Source organism: Scophthalmus maximus, chromosome 1 (assembly GCF_022379125.1).
Source record: "Scophthalmus maximus strain ysfricsl-2021 chromosome 1, ASM2237912v1, whole genome shotgun sequence".
Lineage (NCBI taxonomy): Eukaryota > Metazoa > Chordata > Actinopteri > Pleuronectiformes > Scophthalmidae > Scophthalmus > Scophthalmus maximus.
The window spans coordinates 4,385,375-4,407,918 of record NC_061515.1 but is presented as its reverse complement, the minus strand read 5'-3'; the positions used below and the strand labels follow the sequence as shown (position 1 = coordinate 4,407,918).

Sequence of the window (22,544 nt, the reverse complement as noted above, 5' to 3'; positions counted from 1 at the left end):
AAACTCCTGCACTCACATAAATATAGATGAAATAATATAATTATACGATATAATGAAAAGTAAACTTCAGGAATTATTGAATTATTAATTTTAAAATGACTCATGTCATGATAATTACTATTGCCATATAAGTTCTAACTATATGCATAGTAATTAGTGATATATTATTTTTTCAAGTTAAGCAAACTTCATCCACTGATTAAGACAGTGAGAGGCCAGGAGAAATGCAGTAAGTATGCCCTTTATTGTAAGACTTTTTGTTCACAGTTTTTAACTTGACTTGACTTCAGCTTGGTTTGTAAAGAGTTAACATTTTGTAACATTTGTAAATAATTTATTAACCCCTAATATCCACATTAGTTACAGAATATGAACACTTTATAAAGAGTTCCTTATTAGAAAGTGGTACTGAAACTGACACCTCAGTCTTCTCTTACGCCTCTGGGGCGCAGAACAAACATAAGTAGGAGACAAGACAATTCTTTATGCTCGTGTTATAAATCAGCGATGTCAAATCTGCGTGGAGTTGGAGAAGCTGGGCTCCTACACAATGTGCGAATGGAAATGTCACGTACGTTTTAATGAAATCAGTTAGATTTACCGCGTGTCCGAGTGCAATACCAGGCTCTGGTTTCTGCGGAGGCATATATATATATATACGTTTCCCCTTCCCCGAGCCCCAACAACTATCACATCTGAAGGAAACGAAACACAAACAGAAGCAGGTTAAAAATGTGGTTCCATGAGTTGGAGCAACTGTGCGTTCACCTTTCGACTCCCGGGTTTCTCTACAACAATACGCTAACCACAAATGAGAGTGTCTCTGCGTGTCTGTGAAAATCAAATCGAGGGGGTTGGAAAGGAGAACTTTGGAACAAGACTGACTCTCTCCTGCCGGCAGACTGGTCTGATGTGCCCTGAGGCCGCCTCCTCCCCTGTGTCTTTGAATCCCGGAGGTCAACGGAGTGTTGATCAGGTCACGCTCGGCTCCGGTGCAGAGTCAGAGAGAGAGAGAGAGAGAGAGAGAGAGAGAGAGAGGCCGTGTCCCTGTGCACAGCAGGAGCTTTGTAAGGTCGTCTTTAGTACAGTGTCTTTTTCTGAGACTCTTGGACGACGCCTGCAAAAAGCCCCTTGTCAGCTTCTCCGAGACGCTGGATCGGTGGAAATGCTGCTTTCATCCGACAAATTCGTTCCAAGGCTGTTGGACAACAAATAAGAGACTGGGGTTGCCAAACTCGCAGCACAAACCGCCGAAGAACCACGTTAGATAAAGGACCACACTTTAGCGTCATTGCAGCACAAACCTCTTGCTGGCAGCGGACAGAGAGCAAAACCATTGATATTCATGGATGGCAAACTAGGTTAAATAACCCGAAGACCATACACGCGCACGAACACACACACACACACACACACACACACACTTGAAAGCAGAGGGACACACTTTAAAACAGGAAGGAGCCTCTCTGAGCCATCTCTCCGTGATGGATAGCGAACAATAAAGCTTGCGCTGATCTAAGCCTTTTTGGAAACATATCTTCTCCGTGTATGAATAAAAGAAAAACAATCCTGAAATCCCACATTACGACTTGACAGTCAACAGGTGATTTAAGAAGCTCAATACAAACGCAGTTGTAAATCGTATTATGCGCAGGTGCACGGCCAAATTCTCCCCTCAGACGGCTGCAACCCAACGCCGCATGATTGTTTCAATATGCTCATATTCTTTTGCTCTCGTGTGCCATTTTGAGAAACCAGTCAAGTCCCGGGCCGTCTGCCTCGGACCATACGTTTCTAATTCAGAATCAATCGCGGCGAGTTTATCAGATGACTGCGTTATTTTACCATAAACCCGTTGGTAATGAGCCATTGCAGAAAAAAACTTTTAATCTGTCTCCTTCCATATCTGAATCACAAAGATGTTTGTGTTTGGTTTATTTTCAGGCCCGGGGTTGTTTGCTTTTCGCAGCTACGCGTCGCCAGTCGTGTGAAACTGGGCTTTTGATTTCTCGGTTGTTTTTTCACACACTTTATGTCAGAAGCTCTTTTAGCGTCTGAGTCTCACTGTTCCTTCTGATAAACACTTTGATTGCGGGGTTTATGTTGTGGTATTTTTTCCACTACAGCTGGACACAATCAAACTGAATGTAATCACAATAACTGACGGCACTGTTGTGGTGCGACGCGTTCAGCATCTGCACGATTTGATATCATTTGTCAAAGTGTGGCCAGAGACCTTTTTCTTTTTCTGTAAAAAAAAATAAACACTGCTAATGCAGTTATGTTCTTTAGAATATCTGAAGATGAAAAATAGAAATAATAATTAAAATGAAACAGTCTGCAAAGGAAAGAATATTGAACCAATCAGCCGCAGTAAAGCCATAATTCATATCTATGTGTCTCAAGTATTACATATTAATAATTATAAACTCCTTGACAGCCACTTTAATAGAATTACTTTTCACCAGAATTATATAAGGTAGCGTGCGACCTGTCAACTAATTCACATTTTCTAGTTTGAAATGAAACCTTACAAAAAAGTTTTATGAAGTTTAAAAGGACATTATTATTACATTAGCAGAAATCAGAAATTTACTGCTGTCCAACCTTTACTTACTGTACATGACAGATTGCATTGTGGGACAATATCGTGCATTTAAAAAAAGACCTCCTTGTATACATATTGGATATTTAAAGTATACTCATACTGTTCCTATTTTCAGATTTCAAAACAAAGAGCACACTTGTTTAATCAGAACACTGATGCTCCAATCTATTTTTCGACTGTTATCGTATCGCAGTCTGGACAAGCTGTGCAAATGGTGTTCAGAGGAGTCAGTGATGATGAGGGCACCGGAGAGCAGCTCCGACCATGTAAACACCTCCCCCTCATCCTCCCCGGAGACCGGCCTCGAGCGAGCACACCCGCGGCCTCCTGGGCCCGGGAGGAAGTGAGAGGAGGAGGGGGAGGAGGAGGAGGAAGTGGCGGGCTCGCAGAGAGAGACAGAGTGAGGTGAGATAGGGAGAGGGCACGGCACAAGCGGCAAGATCAAAGACCAAGGTTACGCACCCCCGCCGCCAAAATAAGCACATCGCCGGTGGGACTCCCAGTAAAACGTGTTGTCTTTGGATTTCTAATTTGGGCTTTTTTTTTTTATTGTGTTCCCAAGCCTGGAACGCAGCATTTCCACCCAACGTTAACCTGGACCAGGCAGACGCCTCAGCTATTCGGTAACACGGTCCAACTCACCTGGCTACGGAGAGCCATAAAGCACGTCCTGTGGAAAGCGAGGCACGTCGGAGGCTCCGAGCAGGAGATCAGAGCGCGGCTCCCCGCGCCGCATGAGGCCGCGGGAGCACGTCAGCGGCGCTTCTCGGGGACGCTTCATCTCCGCTATCCGGCCGAGCCAGGAGCCTTTGTCTAAAAACAGCAGCAGGAATATCGATCGCAGAATCTCTCTCGGCGACATCAGAGCACTTAGTGTTTACACTCCCAAACTTTATTTCTTCTTTTCTTTAACTTTGTCTCTTCAAAAGAAAGGTGGTATCGCTCTTCTCTTGGCATCCTTTGCTCGTGCTCCCTTTTTTATCGGCTTTGAAAACTCTGCCTCTGGTTTTACAAACACACAATAACACACTTTTATTTCCGGGGGGGGGGGGGGTTGTCATCAGTCTCATTGCCCCTCTGTGCCGCCACAGCTCTTCCTCTTCTCTGTCACTTTCAACGTCCCCAAACAACGTGGGACGTTCGGTTTCACAAAAATTTCCTACCTTCATAATTTATATCAATGAATCAGATGACAGATTATAATCCAATTGTGGACAAGGCTTGTTAATGTTAATGGAGACCAGATACTTAATGATATGCGATATGCGATATCCTCTCCTGCTTTATCTCGGTCTGGTGGTCAACTGAGTCTGAGCACGCTGATTATATGACAACACACTATTTTCTGCAGAGTTTATTCCTCCAGGTCTTTCTCTCTTGTTTCCGCCAATCAGAGGGGAGCAGAGGAGAGACGGCGTAGCTGAAACACGGGCCAAAAGAAAGTCCACAAATCACCCGCTGCTGCTCATGCACAGCGTCTCACTCGCTGTGAACGCAAGGCAACAATTGGAGAGATTTACATGAGCATATACACATTTTCATCTGCTCCTCTCTCCTCTCCCCTGGATTGTGGCAACAATCACTCTGCTCAGAGAGAGTAAATCAAACAGAAAAGAACGAGGGGAACACAAAACGGATTTTGGAGAGGGATGTGTACAGTATTTGCGGCCCCCAGGTGGAATATATGCTCTTGCTTATCAACTATTTCTCACGCGCTTTTCCCATATTGTCTACTTCTAAATCACGAACTTCGTGGCGTGACTGTTCACCTCCGCAGCGCGAGGAGGTTGTTTGGCCCTCGGCCCACGGCACCTCACAGATTCCCGCAGCGCTCTCACCGTAACCACCCCACCCCCCCCCAGCTTTGTTTGAAGGCAGACTCTCACTGCGCAGCCCTATCTCTTCTCCTCCATCGTCCTCTGTCAGTGCCGGAGACTGAGTGCTTCCACCTGGGAAAGGCGCATGGGGCTTCACACATCCAGCCTCGCTGTGGGGATGAAATATGCTGTCTGTACATATCATCACATCATTAGGCCCCGGAGGGATCGCCCAGATGGATTAGAAGCTGTCTACCTGCGAGGCTTCAGATGAATTTATGAAGCACTTTATCAGGATGAAGCATTAGGGGAGCGCTTTGTCTCCTTCCATTTGTGTTATCTGTGGGAATAATGATCGTGTCTCCCTCCGTTTCGCTCCGTCACCCCGTCTCTGTGTCATACATGTGCGCGCTGACCTTTGACCCCTCCCCAGTTCGGCTGCTGCTGCCGGTTGCTAGCACATGATGAGTGACGTTGTCCGCAGCCTCTCCGTCCAGCCGCCGGAGCTGTGTGTGTGTGTGTGTGTGCGTGTGCGTGTGCGTGCGTGCGTGCGTGCGTGCGTGCGTGCGTGCGTGCGTGCGTGCGTGCGTGCGTGCGTGTGTGTGTGTGTGTGTGTGTGTGTGTGGGAGGCAGCAAATTGTCCATTAAGTGTTTCTGCTGAGGCCGAGAGAAGATTTGATATAGTGGGGAAACAAAAGTAATATGTACCAGGAAATTCAATTGTCTCTCTCCAGCAAGTTTGAGCTTTAGTTTGGCCTCGCCAACCGAATCAATTTCACATGAAAGCACAAGTTCAAATGAGGTTTATTTTCTTGAGTCTGTCTTTTACCCTCGATGAGCTCCCTGCCAGTGTTTATCTGTGTTTATATCAAAGCGCTTCTATGACTCAGATCAACTTCCTCACATGCTGCTGAGAGTCTGAGTGCCACAATTGAAGGAAGCTACCTCCCCTTTCTCACAGACCTGATTGTGCTGCTGCAGGAGGCACAAGTAGGAGCAGAGGAAACACCCCCTTTGCTCCAGCGTGCAGGTCCTTGACCTCGACACAGCTGCAGTCAATTCGCGCAGTGAAAGTGAGAGAAGTTCAGGAAGGTGCCCTCCGCTTCTTCAGTATCAAGAGACCCCGAGCGAGATCACAAGTCCCCCGGCAGGAAGCCTTCGTTACAACCCGCGGTTCAGAGGCCGCGTTGCGGACGGTCAGCTGAGGGAAGCCGGGGAAAGGTGAAGTCACTCTCTTGCCAGGTCATTGCCAGTCAGTCCTGGTTTTGGCACGAGGGGGATCGTGTTACGACGGCAGGAACCCGCGAGCGTCTCTCAGGCCTGAAGGCTCTGTCTCACCAGACCACAGGGCATCCTCTGTCCTCTGAGGAAGCCCGGCTGTTATCGAACCCCAGTGCACAGCGCTCTCCTCTAACAATGTGAACCGAATCCCCCAGTGCAGGTCAGGTTCATGCTAAAACTCTCGGAGTGGCCTCATTAACTCAGTGATCCTTGCTTGCATTACTGAACTGAAAAGAAACAAATTGCAGCACCATAAGTGTCTCTGCAGCACCAGAAGTGTCTTTTCTCCCTATAAAACATTCAAAATTATTCATTTTCAAGTTCTCTCTACATACCCTGTATGTGCAAGATAACTTGAACTGATTTTGTGCATGTTCTTTTTGCTTGATTTAAGGGTCACGGCATTTTCCTTTGTTCCAGTAGTTCAAACAGCTGGTGATGCACTCGACGACAGATTCTCTAGGTTGAAAAACTATTTTTCATCATCATCCGGTGCCAAAGCTGGATAAAAAACAATGATGAGGGAAAGGATATTAAATCAATATGTTTTTTGAAAAGCATGACACTCATCGAGTTGTTGCTTCTGTGTGGATGAAGAAAAAATACCAATCAGTTTTGTGATTCGTCAAATCACTGGTAATCTATTGGGACAAATGAAAGAAAATGTCTAATAAAAACAAGATGTCGGGTAGAATTATGAAGTGAAATCAATAAAAAGCTAAAGGTAAGAAGTCTAACTGGTGAACATACAGTAGCAGAGTATTTAGCCAAAGAGCCAAATTTGTTCTTTCAGCAGTTGGTGGAGACCCCAAACAAAGCTGAAAGGGGACACGTATTGGACCAGGTGCAGTAAAGGGTTATTCATACGTGACAACGAAAGTCAGAAACAGTTGAACAGGACATTAGATAGCCAGCTCCCTAGTACAAAGTCGGTGATATGTCCAGTTGAGCAGATGCGTGAATGGAGCAGGTCATTCTTTGGAGAGCGACTCATCATGTCGATGACGTTTGGAGAAAGTCTCTACCCAGAGAAAAACGATGCGCTCTATCTACCCAGGCGCCGCCGCTCACACAACTGAAACCGACAACCTGCTGCTGTGTACTGAGCAATATGCAAATGTCTCCGTAGTGTAGGTGCGGCACAGTCCTTTAAACCAAAAAGGTCCTTCGACCTCAAAAAAACATGTGTGTTGGCTTGTCGACTCGTACTGCAGGAGCGTACTAGCAGCAGTGGGCTGTGACATGATGAACCCCCCCACTGTGTGTTGTTTTTCTTTAGTTCTTTGTAATTCAGTGCTATCTGTGGTCTGAACGCCCACCTACTGTAGTCTGGACCTTCTAGTATGGTGTGTCCTGGACAGCCTGTCACACAATGAGTCAACTGTGGCCCATCCTTGGGTGTACCATCCGGTCGTTTCATCTACGTACTGCAGCGTGTATCCCTGGATCCGCTCCGCCACCCGTCCTAGCAGGCAAAGGGCAAATCCTTTTCCATCCCAGTTTATCATACGATTTGTTTAAGCGAGGTCAACGTGCACTCAGCCCGCAGTCACACCCGGTTTAGCTGTGAGCCGCTGCCGAAAAACCACCGGTGAGTTCGCACACAAAGGGGCCGAACTGTGCATTAAGCTTGTCGGACGTGGCGTCCGAAGGAGAGCACAGTCACATTTCTGTGTCACTCTCACACCTGCCTGAAATAGATCTCCGCTACCGGCCCCAAAGAATATACGTCCTGACGGGTCCACGCTGTGGTCCACCGAGCACACTGGCACTGCGGCTAATAATGGATTTCGCTCCGTTTAACCCGAGACTAGCGGAGGCACGTTTCCTCTTTCGCCGGGGGAATATCTGGAGCTCGGTTTTCCGCTGTTTTTGTTTGTTCACGAGAGGGGAACCCTCCCAGTAACAGCTTTCCATTATTAACGTGGGCAAACCGAATGAAGACAAACGTTTCCAATGCCGCTGGGAGCGATGCCAGGCCACGCAGAGTTCATCTCTGTACATGTCTGACAATGAACCTTTCATTTGCATCGTCATTGTGTAACATGACATATAGAAATCACCAGACTGTGAGAAAGTGACTGCCTGGCAGGCTTTTTAAAAAAAAAACACTAAAAGTAGCTTTACAAGGCCCAGTTTTTGTAAAGGGGAATCTTGCACTTGCCCATCCACATTAAGCGAGGGAGTTGATTTTTTCGTTGGTTTTTTTGAGCCAAATTCCACTCTGAACAAAATGTTCCCCAGCATGTCTCGCCGCCTTCCAACCCGTGCTGCATATTTGTGGTTATCTAGTCACTTCGTGGAAGGTGAGACAGAGTCAAAAATGAAGTGCTGTGCTGTGCGGAAGAGGCAGGGGCGTAGCAGCAAATTCTGGGCCCTGTGCATCAGCAGCTTCCGTGGGCCCCCCCCCCCCCCCCCCCCCCCCCCCCGCAGCTATGATCCTTATTAATTTATGATACTGTGTGTGTGTGTGTGTGTGTGTGTGTGTGTGTTCTAATAGTAGCTAGATTAACTCCTACTGTATTCAGGTAGTAAAAGTAACTCTCTTCTGGGACCCAGACTTGACTTTGTTAAGGGAAGACATTACAAAGTCTGTGGGGCGGACTAAACCAAATTGTTCCGCCTTTTGTAAGAAGTGAGAGGGCCCCCTCGGAGAACCTCCACTATTTTTTGAATAACATAGTTCAGTCTCTCAACCAATGGACCACATTTAATTTTCCAGCGCCAAATCACTTTCAATAAACAACATTTTGAAATGAAATTGAATTCAACTAAATGCATTTTATGATGTGTTTGTTCCCAGGCGCTTACAGTCATTACCTGTGTGTGTGTGTGTGTGTGTGTGTGTGTGTGTGTGTGTGTGTGTGCTTGTGTGCATGTGTGTGTGTGTGTGTGTGTGTGTGGGTTTCATCAACTGCTCAGTAAAATGTCTTCATTTCCCAGAAGTTGTTGTAGAAACTAAATAGTGACACGAGCAGCCTCATTAAACATCTATGAATAGCATCTTGGTGTTGTTGTGTGGCGTAACCGTTGGCCACATCCTCCTTCTTAGATTCTCACTCTCACAAAGATTAAACAAAAAAAAAACAACCTCACGGGCCAGTGGTTCACCTTCTCTTCTCTCTATTACTTGTTTCTTAAGAATGGAAACATCATTGAACAGGCTGATGGAAAATAGAAGTCGATAGAGCGAAAAAATAATACTGCAGTTAACGTGTGGGTGGAGGAAACGTCACTTTTTTTTCCTCTTTTTTAACCACAACTGAAAAGAAGAAAGGAGGCAAACAGTTTTTCCCTCTGAGAATTTTTTTTGGTTTTTTTTACAGTACATTTGTTGGGTTTTCCCTTTCCCCCTCCTGGAGCTGTTTTCCCTCCCTCGGCTAAGAAGAAACGCGCGGCGACATTTAAAGTTTGATCGTTTTAATTGTTACATGCGCTTCCTTTATGTCCTGCGATGGCAGGAACTAAAAATAACCTCAGCATGTAAATGCCTGTTCGGCCCCGAGCAGTTGAAAACAGCCAGCCGTGTTGGCACGGGCTGGATTTTTCCAAAGGGAGTTCCTCCTGTTCAGGGAGGTGAGTCCCAACCAACCTGTGTGTGTGTGTGTGTGTGTGTGTGTGTGTGTGTGTGTGTGTGTGTGTGCGCGTGCGTGCGTGCGTGCGTGCGTGCGTGCGTGCGTGCGTGTGTGTGCGTGTTTGTGCGTGTGTGTGTGTACATATAGTGAGCAGGACATGCTATTATTATTATAGGTGTGTGGCCTTCTCATCCTTGGAGAGAACAGATGTACATATTGACATAGTATTCACTTCCCATAGATACGTTCAGATGATGTTACTGTGGCACAATTGCTCAATGAGAAAATGTCGTTGTTGTTTTCACATTTTGTCGGCACCAAACTGTTGCCGTTCAACATGTCTCTGTATTGATAATCATTTGCGGCACTGGAATAGTTGGCTAATTCAAAAAGCCTTTGTCTTGTGTTCTCAAAGTGGTGTCTTTTCGCCCTGATAGTTGCCGATGCTTCACAATTCACCGAGCTGTCTCTCACGATAACAAGCTGCATGCCCACTTTGAACCTCGGAGTGGGTGGACTTCCTGTCTCGGCTCCTCGCTGCGGGGTGGGTGGTTTTTCACCAGTCTCTCTCTCTCTCTGTCCCTCTCTCTCTCTCTCTCTCCCTCCCTCCCTCTCTCTCTCTCGTCTACATCAGTGCGCGTTATCGCGCGGCGAGCTCACTGACTGAGGAGCTTCTTGTTTGCGTTTGGGCCGCGGAGCTCCGGGTCCCCGCCGCTGTCTTCACAGTCACTTCCCCTTCTGTCATGCCAAAGAACACACCAGCAGATAAAGGCAGGAGACTGATCTGCGTCTGCCCGAGTGTGGGAAAGGCGAGGGCACAGGAACTGGTGCAGGAAAGACGACGGCTGCAAAACAAAAGATGGGTGTACGGGGCCGATAGGAGTTTTTAAAGGCTGGTCATGACACTGATATGTTTGGATTGTGACCACTGGTGCCCAGTGTTTTTTTTAGCTCGGCCACGTCTACGCCAAGACTAGAAACTGCCACGTGATATTATTCATTGCAGGCGTAAAGCACTGAAGAGTTATCTTTACGTTTGAGTTTTAAGAGTTCTGGGAATTTGTTTTTTTTAAAGTTAAGCAACAGAACTTCAGCCATCAGAAAAATCCCACCGTGTAATACGCAGAGTCTTTTCAATGCTAGAGTACCTGGTCCTAGATTTCCTCGATGTGCTGATTTTATTTGACTCACTCATTCAAAACAATATGCGACATAGAAGCATTAAAGTAAAATAATAATAATAAGGCGCTAAAACCCAGATGTAGCCCTCATCATGTCACTTATTACACTTTCGTGGTGGATAATCTTAAAATAGGGGTGTTGCCCTTTGCCCCTTTAAACCTCGACAGGAATTCCAAACACTCTCCCCATCACATGCCGTGCATCCGTTACCTCTAGGCCGCACCTCCCTGTGCCCCAAAGAAATCTGAACGGTGATTTAACGAACTTTGTCCTTTTGTCTCCGCAGTCAACGAGATCATCAGGAACGACCTCTCCAGCATCTCCGTGCACACTCACGCGTAGGCGCCCGCCGAGTCCACGCCAAACATTTTTGACCAGGAATCTCCCACCGGACCAACTGCTGCCATCAGGATTCACATTGACAATCACTGGCGAGCTCCATTTGAGTACACAGATGAATATTATATTTACAGAAAGAAAAGAAAAAAAGGGAAAGTGATTCATCAGGGGGCAAAGTACACGACTGCACTTGCCTTAATAGTTCACAGCAGATGTTCTTTAGCGGACCAAACGGCTCAACGTTGACAAATGACAATCTTCATTCGTGATGTGTATGTGTAATGCATGGACAAAACTAGCGGGACGACGAGTGTCACGCTTCATCTCTTTGGTTTCGTTTTTTTTTTTCCTTTATGCAAGTCAGTGCGCAAACAACTGAATCGGTGCCTTACGACAGTGACCCCGGCGGCGAGAGGTCACACAAATGCAAGTGGTCGGTGTGAACCCGGAGTGGAAGTTTTTATATGAAACCTTTTGTATCATTTCAATGATTTGTTTACAGGGACACAGAATTTAAAAAAAAGAAGAAAAAAAAGGCTAGAGAACATGTAGGGGAGTATGTGAATTGTAGAATTGTGTTTTTTTTTTCTTCTTTTTCTTGCTTCCATATTATCCCATTGTTCATTTATACCAAATGTTATTGTATCATATTCTTTTGTATAAAACATGTATTTGAAAAAGTAATATGTATGCCTTATGCTTTTATCGTGCAAGTTTGCTATTTAGCTCCCCCCCCCCCCATATGATTTGTACCATTTCTACTTATCCTGCATTATGCTTTTCACCTTAGTGCCTATTTTTTATTTTATTCTTTTGAATCATCCTGTCCCGGTCTTCCAGTCCTCCGCCCGGATCACGACATATATAGATGCACAGACAATCAGTTGAAATGTATAGACACATATCCTATGACAACAGTTCCTGTGTTGCAGGGGCCTATAAGAAGGCAGGTAGCAGAGTCCCCCCCCCCAGCTATAAGGTAGTTGAACAACGGTATGCTTACCTGCTGAAGTAAAATGAGAATACTCCAGGACAATATATATTTTTGTCTCGTCCTTCTTGCACTGCAGGTTTGCGTGTAAATAGGCACCAGGGTGATGGAAGAATAGTTTCACTCGATCATCAGGCTGATTCCACCGAGGGGTCGGCGGGACTGTTAATAACTGGCAATAATTGATCTGATTAAACCAAAGGATTTTTATCTTTGGTGAAATTATTGTCCAACTTCCCTTTTTTTTTTCTCTCTCTCTTCCTGTCAGAGACTTTAGAGTAGAATGGTTCCCCCCATACGGAAAAAAGAAAGAAAGAACATTATGCACTTTACCATAGAAACAGAGCAGGTTGGGTTTTTTTCTGCCTCCAGACCAAATATTGTCGAATGATTTCCACCGTCGTGTCATAAACGCACCCTCATGGACTCTTCTTTTTTCGCAACAGCTGCGGTCTCCCCATGTCATCTGTCTTCTGGAGCATGCACACCATAATAATGTTGGGGGATCATTTAGCTGTCAGTGGCTTCCCATATAGCTTCCTGATACATGTTTTGGGACATATAGTATAATAGCATGATAAAACTGTATGAATAAGGTTTTCTTATTTTGTGCCTTACTTCTCTTTCTTGGCTACGAGGTCATTGCAACTCGATAAGGCTTCTTTTTCTGTGTAGGCACAAGGTGGGACATGTTTCTCTTTAATATGAGATATTTATGGAAAATAAATGAAAATGTGTTTTAAGTGCATTCAATGTGTTCTCAACAATTAATTAATAAATGGCATAATGGTGACCATACATACCCAAAGTCCCTCAGTTATTTTTTGGTGCAATGTTTGTGTTGCAGCAGTAATATCGCTGATTCTTTCTTAAGTATAATGTAACTTATTTAAATAAAAATTACACATATACATTTTTTTCCAATTGTGGAAAGGTAATTTCTTGCTCATTTGGGTTTTAGAGTAGCTATTGAGGTTCTTGGTTATCTGTGATATTTGTGTTGTGCATCACTTTCTTTATTCCAAATTCTTTTTATCGAGTATATTACTAATGCGCTAGGCCATATTTCATGTTTAAAGCGAAGCGTAACCTTTTTTAAAGTCTTCTAATTTATCTTTTATTGTGGGGAATTATTTCAAAAGTGGCTGCTCTCTTCTCTTTTGTCTCCTTTTCCCCCTCAGTTCATGCTCAAAGAATCCTTTTACCTGCGCCGCCCATATGGCTGTGCTTTAGTTCTAAGTTTTTTTCCCCCTCCAAGCTGGCTGTGTGATTTCTAGTGTTATACTTTTTGACCTTAATAAACCTCAGACTGTTCCAACCTGTACATATGAAACCTGATAAAACCTGAAATGGAGACAGTTGGACATTGACAAGGGGGAAAGGAGTGCCTATAAACCCTTATTAGGGCCCGACCTCCACTGACAATTTCTGATTTTAATTCTAACGCCTGTGCTGTTTTACATTATTGTCATGATTATTATTTCCATGATTTCTACAACATAGTGGCTGTCGGTTGTCTTACATCCCGCTCATTTTCCCCTGCGCCACAAAGGCCACTGCAAGAGGGCACTCAGCAAATCACTCAGCAGGTATTTGGTCTTGTCTTCCCCGTTTGAAATGCAAACAGACCTACGCTGCAGTTCAGCAGGAGAGAAAAAAAAACACAGACCGAGCTGCTGATAGGCCAAGTGCAAGCAGAGGCCTGTGTGTTTTCCGGTGAGCATCGTCGGCGGTGGTGTGGTTATGAGTGAATCAGCTCCCTCTCTCTCTCTCTCTCTCTCTCTCTCTTCGCCATGGGAGCTGTGCCACGCTCCTGTGTACCACCTGCCAGTCCTCCACACTGTTTGTTTTTTTGTTTTTTTTTCCATCCAGCGAAGTTATGAAGGGCCCGTCCCCATGGCGACAGAAGGCAGGCAGGCAGGCAGGCAGGCAGGCCCGGGCGCTGCTCCCCTGTACGGCCGCGGTTGGCCCAAAAATAGAAGCGCTATTTACAGATGCAGTCACACCCCTTTTTCCTGGCGCCCCGTCCGCCTTTACCTTAGTCGTCCTCTGACGGCGCCCGTGCCCTTTGACACAGTGGCGAGACGACGCCGGGGCCACGGTTTCCACTGGAGCGTACAGTAAAGTGACATGGCCTCAGATACGGCTTCGCACTGTTTTGACACTTCAATCTGTTGTGTATGATACCAACCCAAGGCCCTCCATGCATATGAGGTGAGCTTTAGATGTGCAGGTAAGCTGATGTCTCCGAGTAGCTCATGTTCATATTCAACTAATGTGCAATAAACTAAAACCGCCAAGATTACAATTTTTATTTACGCAATAATTATAAGCTGAAAGGCGGGGAAATATTGATACATAACTTATCAGTGAAAATGTTCACAGACACTGTATTTGCCTTTGAACACGCAGCCTGTCTTTATGTTAGTCGTCACGATGCAATCAGGAAAATATGAAATGTAATTTCCAGGAGACGGGGTTTGATTTTTGGATCTTGATTTTTTTGTCTGTCCCTGTATCAACGGCTCCGCGCCAAGCTGAGATTTAATGGAGCGGCGGTCAGAGTGGTATTGATCTTTGCCATATGTAAACGAGAAAGAAGAGAGTGTTCAAGAGCTTGGATGGTTGCCCTACACGGTGCAGGATGGTTTCCTAGAATGCCATGATGTGTCTGTGTGGTTTTGCACGATTTGTTGGGAGATAAATGTCTCACGCCGGCCAGCGTCAGTATATATAGTATATATATACTATATATACTGACGGTCATAGTATTGTGGCTCTGCAGCAGCATTCGTATTCCACTCTGCCAAGGTGTTTTACTGCACATCCCATCTGATACCCTTTTCTTTCTCATTTGGCGTCAGAAATGTGTTGGTAGGTAGAAAAAGTCTGCTTGGCTTTAGCTACTGATAATGTATGAAATTGATTTATTTGTTTTCTACATCTGGGTTTTTTTCCCTCTCCCCTTTTTTTCTCTTAACTCCAAGCAAACTCATATTTCTCCTGCTGGATATTTGATGTGTGTGTGTGTGTGTGTGTGTGTGTGTGTGTGTGTGTGTGCGCGTGTGTGCGTGTTCCATGATTTCAGTGATTTTGCAATGGAAAGATTTTGCAAAATCTGGATGTTTAAAAGAAGAAAGAAAAAAACGTTCGAAAATGTGTCAGATGTCAGAGACGATGACGTTTAGACACTGATTCCACTGATTGTCGGACCGAGCGGCCTCCAACTCATCCTCCGATGACCTCACTGAGTGGCGGCCGGGCTCCGTGACAGCTGATGGCCAAAGCAGAGACGACACACACAGACCACAGACTGTGGCTTCCACCAAGAGGAAGCGCATGCAGCGCGTGGCCATTTTCTCCCCGATGGGGCACGCGTACGCACACACACACACACACACACACACACACACACACACACACACACACACGCACACACACAGCACCTGGCAGAGGGCACCGCTTAGAAGTTTCATTGTACTGGATTTATTGCGTCTTTGCGGCCTCAGCTTCCTTCCCCGATTGTATTCCCACGGAGCCCTCGGCTCAGGCCCTTCTTCGTACAGCGAGTGCCTCGGCGCGAGCGCCGGAGCTGCTGCTCTTGTCTCTCACCGGCCATCTGCCGGCAGTAAATCCTGGATATGCCTCTGTTATGAAGGGCATGTTGAGAGAGCCGTGGGGGTGGCTTCGAGAGATGCTTATGAGAGATAATTGCTTGACCATACTGAAGGACCTCGGATAGTCGTGTGTCCCATAAACCCGCTCTGCATTTGATCTGGTCCCTCGAGTCAGATTTGGGGGGGGGGGTTCTTTTCATTCTCAAGAAACATGTGTCAGATGACTATAAACACGCCGTCTTATCAATTACGTGTAGGACGATAAGGGAAGAAGATGAGGACCGTATGTGCGTGTGTGTGTGTCTGTGTGTGTGTGTGTGTGTGTGTGTGTGTGTGTGTGTGTGTGTGTGTGTGTGTGTGTGTGTGTGTGTGTGTGTGTGTGTTGGATCACGTGCGTGTCTGTCTGTGTGTGTGTGTGTGTGTCTCTGTGTGTGTGTGTGTCTCTGTGTGTGTGTGTGTGTGTGTGTGTGTGTGTGTGTGTTCTATCACGTGTGTGTGTGTGTGTGTGTGTGTGTGTGTGTGTGTGTTTGATCACATGTGTGTGTGTGTGTGTGTGTGTGTGTGTGTGTGTGTGTTTGATCACGTGTGTGTGTGTGTGTGTGTTTGATCACGTGCGTGTCTGTCTGTGTGTGTGTGTGTGTGTGTGTGTTCTATCACGTGTGTGTGTGTGTGTGTGTGTTTGATCACATGTGTGTGTGTGTGTGTGTGTGTGTGTGTTTGATCACGTGTGTGTGTGTGTGTGTGTGTGTGTGTGTGTTTGATCACGTGTGTGCATGTGGGTGTGTGTGTGTTTGATCACGTGTGTGTGTGTGTGTGTGTGTGTGTACATGTGTGTTCCTAATCTGTGGAGGGGTGCGGCCGACAGGCTCCGCAGGTGAACACATGGGCCCCTGTCATGGGTCCGTTCACACGTGACGGCACCGCCAGGCCAGGAGACGACGATCCAATGACACGCTGCCACGGTCGGTGACATCGCCGAAGCACAGACAAATCAGGACTTTAAGAGACGCTCGGTGAAAGGCAACCAGATGGGGGCCTGGAAAAATCTTGTGCCGTCTCCCATTCTCCATCTGCAATCATTCAGCCTGATTCACCTCCTCCTTCTTTTTTGCGACGCGTGAAATGTTGAGCAAGGATTCATACAGATGTTGGAGCTTAAGACAAGTGAAAAGTGAGAATTATCTTTAAGTGCGTGTTTACGCGATCTCAACACGCGAGCGATCTGTTCCCCACATCAGAGCCGGTGGAGGGAACAGCCCCTGCTGGTTCAACCCGGAGAGCTCTGCATCTTCATGCGGGGGGGGGGGGGAGAAAAAACCCTCCAGGACTTCTTCTCCAGCAATCATTCTTTCATTGTTTGCTGTAAATGATTCGGTACATGTGCAGAATGTTTACGTTGAAGTCCACCGTGGCGCACTTTAGGGATGCTCTTAACGGGAGACAGTAAAAGCCCTCGCTGGTCCGGAGTTCAGGCAGGTGCAGACTCTTACAGTAGATAAAGGAGCCCGGCACTGGAGATGAGTTCACGACAATCACTGTGAGGCTTTTAGACGCCTCCTCCGAGCTCAATCTTCATTTCCCCTGACACTGATTTTGCAATAAGGATCCGGAGAAAAGGGGAATGTCCATCTATTCATTTTAATGATCCCTCATTATTGACTGCTGGCAGGGAGGGGGCGGGCAAAAGGTAATGATTCTTTGTCTCCGCTGGCCAATCACTCCTCTTAAAGGAATAAGACTCTAAATAAGGCCACTAATGGATGCCCAGTGTGACCTCGAGCTGACCCCCGCACGCAAACCCCTGCAAAACCGACTTCCCGACATGAAGGGGTGAGAGCTGGCTGCTCTGGTTTTAGATCTCTCTCTTTTTTCTTCTTCTTTTTTTTTTTTTTGACTAAGCCAGTTGTGATTTACTGTAGAAGGAATTTTGAAACCACAAATTCCATGTGGTCTGTAAATATTGATTTGAAAATAAAAAGAGAAAAGAAAAAAGGAGACGGCCACTGTTCCTTAAAGTAAATCTTACTTTTAAAACTCAAATTATTGGAAGAATAGTTTGACATTTTCGGGGAAACACACTTATTTGCTGTTTTCCCCCGTGAAAAAGGGTCGGATGAGAAAAATCGATTCGTGTCTATACATCAAATATGAATCTACGGCTGGCAGCCATTTGGCCGCGCTCCGTCCGAGGGTTATGAAAACTACTCGTAAACTCGGCGTTAAACACATTGTATCTTATTTATTCTTAATTTTTTCGTGTGTAACATGTAGAACGAAAAAGTCCCATTGTAGTTTCAGAAGTGTGAGATGTGAGACGCTGCACATTTTACTTCCTGGACTCAACAACTGTGTTGCCTACGAGGAGCTTTCAGCAGGGCAGGGTAGTAACGGATTACATGTAATCTGGATAAAGTAATCAGATTACAAGAAATAAGTGACTATAATCAGACCACGGATTACATTTGAAATTTTTTACCCACATTATAGTTACATGGTCAAAGATTACTTGATTATCATTTTGATTATGTCTTGAAAATATGGCAATTTTAAAAATCATGATTACATTTTTTATATGTATATATATATTAAAAACAATGCTGAATATGATAAATGCATTTTATTTGCATTGAAAATGTTTTCAATGTTTAAAGATATTTAAAGATTACATGTGTGTAGTAGTATGAGGAACAATATTTTCAATGTTTCATTTTCAGAGTAATCCAAAAGTATCTCAGATTAGATTATATTGTTTTTGTTTTTTGTAGTTCACACACTGATCAACACTGTCATTCATATGAGTGATGATGTAAGATGAGGACTTAACCAACATGAATCCAACATTTAAAGAAAAAACATAACTGACTAACGACATGTAGTTTTATCATCCACTAATATTGACACGTATCTAAATCCACCTCTGATTTCAAAAACTTCTCTTCTAGGCTGATGAAAGTGTCATTAATAAACAGGATCCAAACACTGGAATCTATTTGCTTGTGTGTGTTTTGAGGAGAGAGAAAATGAAAAGAAAGTCAGGGTATAGTTCCACCGACAAACAGTGAGGATCACCGACAGAATGTCCCGGACTCTGTTCACGGGAGACGAGTCAGAATCAAATCTTGTTACGTCTTGTTATGATCTCAAGGTCATGCCCAAAGGTCACCTGTTAAACCACGACTCATCGTTTTTTTCTTCTTCGTGTAGATTTAAATACACAGAAGAAGAAGAATGTAATATCGTGATAATTATTTCATAGAAGGCATGCTTTTTAAAAAATATATATTTGAACAGACCCACGCTAGCTGTTTCCCTATGTTTCCAGTCTTCATGCTAAGCTAAGCTAACGGCCCGAAGGCACCAGCTATGTCATCAGGCCTTCTCATCTAACGGCCAGCAAAAAACTTGAACGGCCGCATCTCGCTAAAAAGTCCGTCCACCGCTTCGAGACCGCTTCCCACCAAACTCTCCCAGCTCCAGATATTCGATCAGGACCTCGCGGCATTATCATCCTGATTCTTTTTTTTTTCTTTCTTATCACACACCAACGCGGACGTCTTCTGCAAACGGCTCCGAGAGGACGATCTTGCGTCGCTCCAGAAAAAACTGTTTGACTGCAGCGTCGAGGCGTTTTTTGATTTACACAAAATCCTACTGACTGTGTGTGTGTGTGTGTGTGTGTCTGTGTCTGTGTGTGTGTGTGTGTGTGTGTGTGTCTCCGCTGCCTGTCATCAGTCTGTCAAGGTAATGAACCCTACTTTACTGCAGCCTCCAACAGCTCTTCAAGGCGTACTTCACACCACTGGAGACGTACACTCAGGTACCAGCAGGTCGGCCCGGACCGTCCGCTGGACGATGGGTGGGCGCGGATGTTATTAGGCGCGTTCATCTGCAAGGCTCCCCGAGCCGCCGTATACTGAAGCTGACCACAAGACAACCCTATCATCCTCACAGATCACCTGTCTCCTGCACTGCATATGAATGTTTTATCGTAAAAGCTTTTCTTTTTTTTTTCTTTTTCCGCTAAGTGCCTCCTCGAGTGTTTGCTTTTAACTTTTGATTACTTTATGTCTCGTTGTGAGCAAGGAAGAAAAAAAGCGAGAGAGGGCCGGCCCCATTCGAATGTAATGGACTTACCGGGAAAGGTACAGTCTCCGTTGCTCCGCCGAGAGGGTGGAGCGCGGCGGTGCGGTTCCGCCTCGGTGGAGTGTGAAGGAAGTTTGCACGGAGCCGGGGGGATTCTCGAGGCCTCGGGGGGCCACAGCCAGAGTTTTCACCCTGAGGTTGGGGTGTGGGTTGGGGGTGTGGGGGGGGGGGGGGGGGGGGGGGGGGGGGGGGAGAGCCAGGGAGAAAACAGACGTGACATAATCACGCACATAAAAACGATCCGCCAGGGGTTCGTATAGGATCCATATGTTTCTGCCCGTGAGGGAAATATGGGTTGTCGTGCGTTACGGTGTAAAATGAGCAGAGCCAGTTGGACTCATCTGTGGTTTCACATGGATCACGTCTCATTTGGCTCCTTTTTGTTTTATATGTGTGATAGCTGACTTTCTCTCTTGTATAAAGACTTTAGAAGAAAAAAAAAGATCTTTCTCCCTTTTGGTCTAGACATTGAGGTTTCCAGCCCCCAGCGCCCCCACCCCACCTTCCTCCCCCTCCTCCTCTTCCCCCCCCCCTTCCTCCCCCTCCTCCTCTTCCTCCTCCTCCCCCTCCCCCTCCTCCTCCTCCTCCTCCTTTTCCTCCTCCTCCTCCTCCTCCCCCTCCCCCTCCTCCTCCTCCCCCCATCCTCCTCCCCCTCCTCCTCTTCCTCCTCCTCCTCCTCTTCCTCCTCCTCTTCCTCCTCCACCCCCTCCTCCTCCTCCTCCTCCACCCCCTCCCCCTGCTCCTCCTCCTCCTCCTCCTCCTCCTCCACCCCCTCCTCCTCCTCCTCCTCCACCCCCTCACCCTCCCCCTCCTCCTCTTTTACCAGACGTCGCGTTGCAGGAGGGGAATGGTCGATTGCATAACGGCAGGCGAGACTTGATCGGTCCTGGCCTTCCTCGCAAAATTCAATCATTCCCTGCATACTCCGATCCCACGACGGCCCATTAAAGAGCAGCAAGGGCTAGGATTCCCCCCCCCCATCCCCCCCATGTGTTTCAAATTGAAATTACGGTCACAAAGTCTGCCATGATGTTCTCGGATGCTGAGGAAGACGAGGAACGCGGTTTAAAAGGGAGAGATATCAAAAAAAGGAAGATGGTTGGAGTGAGAGCAGGAGGAGAAGGAGGAGGAGGAGGAGGAAGAGGAGGAGGAGAAAGAGGAGGAGGAGGAGGAGGAGCAGGAGGAAGAGGAGGAGGAAGAGGAGGAGGAAGAAGAGGAAGAGGAGGAAGAGGAGGAGGAAGAGGAGGAGGAGGAGGAAGAGGAGGAGGAGCAGGAGGAGGAGGAGGAAGAGGAGGAGGAGGAAGAGGAGGAAGAGGAGGAAGAGGAGGAAGAGGAGGAGGAAGAGGAGCAGGAGGAGGAGGAGGAAGAGGAGGAGGAGGAGGAAGAGGAGGAGGAAGAGGAAGAGGAGCAGGAGGAGGAGGAGGAAGAGGAGGAGGAGCAGGAGGAGGAGGAGGAAGAGGAGGAGGAACAGGAAGTGGAGGAAGAGGAGGAGGAGGAAGAGGAGGAGGAGCAGGAGGAGGAGGAGGAAGAGGAGGAGGAACAGGAAGTGGAGGAAGAGGAGGAGGAGGAAGAGGAGGAAAAGGAGGAGGAGGAGGAAGAGGAGGAGGAAGAGGAGGAGGACGAGGAGGAGGAGGAGGAAGAGGAGGAGGAAGAGGAGGAGGGACTGCACACGCCCCCACTCTCTCTGATTGTGTTCCTCGTGTCATCCCGCCGCCCACATTGAATCTCCCTGCATTCTGATTTGGATTCCATAATCCTACTAAACAGAACCTGTTGACCTTTTTGCAACTAAGCACATTTTCACAGAAACACGAGAAAAAAGTAGACCCTTGTCTTGAGTGTGTCCCCAGTCACAGAAGATACCAGGCCATGGCTGCAGCAGCTCTTGAACTCGACACACCATAAGTCACAGAAAACGACAGGGAGACATAAGCAGAAGAGGTGAAGTGTGAGTATTGAATGTTTGCAGACGAAAACCACCGGGATCTGATTCAGACGCTGACTGGCCACGAGTTCCCCATTCCTCATGGTCCCCGTGGACTGGGGGACGACACACACACACACACACACACACACACACACACACACACACACACACACACAGACACACACGGACAAGACGTGCTCTCCCTCGGACTGAGTGTGAGGAGGATATGATGCAGACTGGACTATGGTGACCTTGTCCAAACTCCCCAGAGAGACGCATCACTCCTCCACTGAAGTGAGGTGGAACAACATCCATGTGATTTGGGAGGAGAGAGAAAAACAGCGATTGAGAAGTTTATATATATATATATATATATATATATATATATATACACATATATACACACATATACATATATATATACATATATATATATATGCTCAATGTTTCAATAAATTGTGTGTAAAATCGCATGTGCAGTTTAAAAATGCGTGAAGAAAAATGAATCTTTTTTCCTCGCTGTTATATTTGGCCGATGTGATTCCATCAAAGATCAGCACTTGATTTGACTCAGCGGTCAGGAGATGATCGCTCAATCATACGCTGACATCTAGTGTTGGTTTCAAAGAAGTGCAGGCAACAAATATTAGTACTCGTTCGTTTAATGAAAAAAAATATTTTTTTAAGATTTAAGGTTTGGACCAATACAGTAAATCGGCGCATGATGATAAATTGTTTCGTATTGGACTTTTTCACCTATTACACAGAAAAACAAGTTTTGCGACTTCTGCATAATTTACCACTGGACCTTTTTATTTTTACACTGACGTACTGACACGCACATCGTCGTCACATCCCAATGGCTGAACTCAGTGAAGTTATAGCAAAAGTTATGGACATGTTTTGTTCCACCAGGTCTGTGTATAGATTGTCAGTTATGGGCAGGCAAGTTATGATTGTTCGGGCAAACTGGGTCTTGTAATCTAATGATATTTGATATCTCCTATCCTGCATTTACGTACCTGTCAAGTGTTTGTTCTCCGTATATGTCTTGCGACGCAGGT

At 46.1% G+C, this 22,544-nt stretch overlaps 1 protein-coding gene across 4 annotated transcripts in view; it reads left to right on the top strand.

The window, feature by feature from the left end:
• Window positions 1–12,591, top strand: part of LOC118312504 (nuclear factor of activated T-cells, cytoplasmic 1-like) — a 109,173-nt gene extending 96,582 nt beyond the window's left edge. For all 4 annotated transcript variants that reach the window (XM_035637184.2, XM_035637175.2, XM_035637159.2 and 1 more), the window contains one exon: window positions 10,750–12,591. In XM_035637184.2, coding sequence (XP_035493077.2) covers window positions 10,750–10,805 — 56 coding nt within the window. In that variant the 3' untranslated portion in view covers window positions 10,806–12,591. The remainder of the gene's footprint in view (window positions 1–10,749) is intronic.
• The last annotated feature ends 9,953 nt before the right edge of the window (window positions 12,592–22,544 follow it).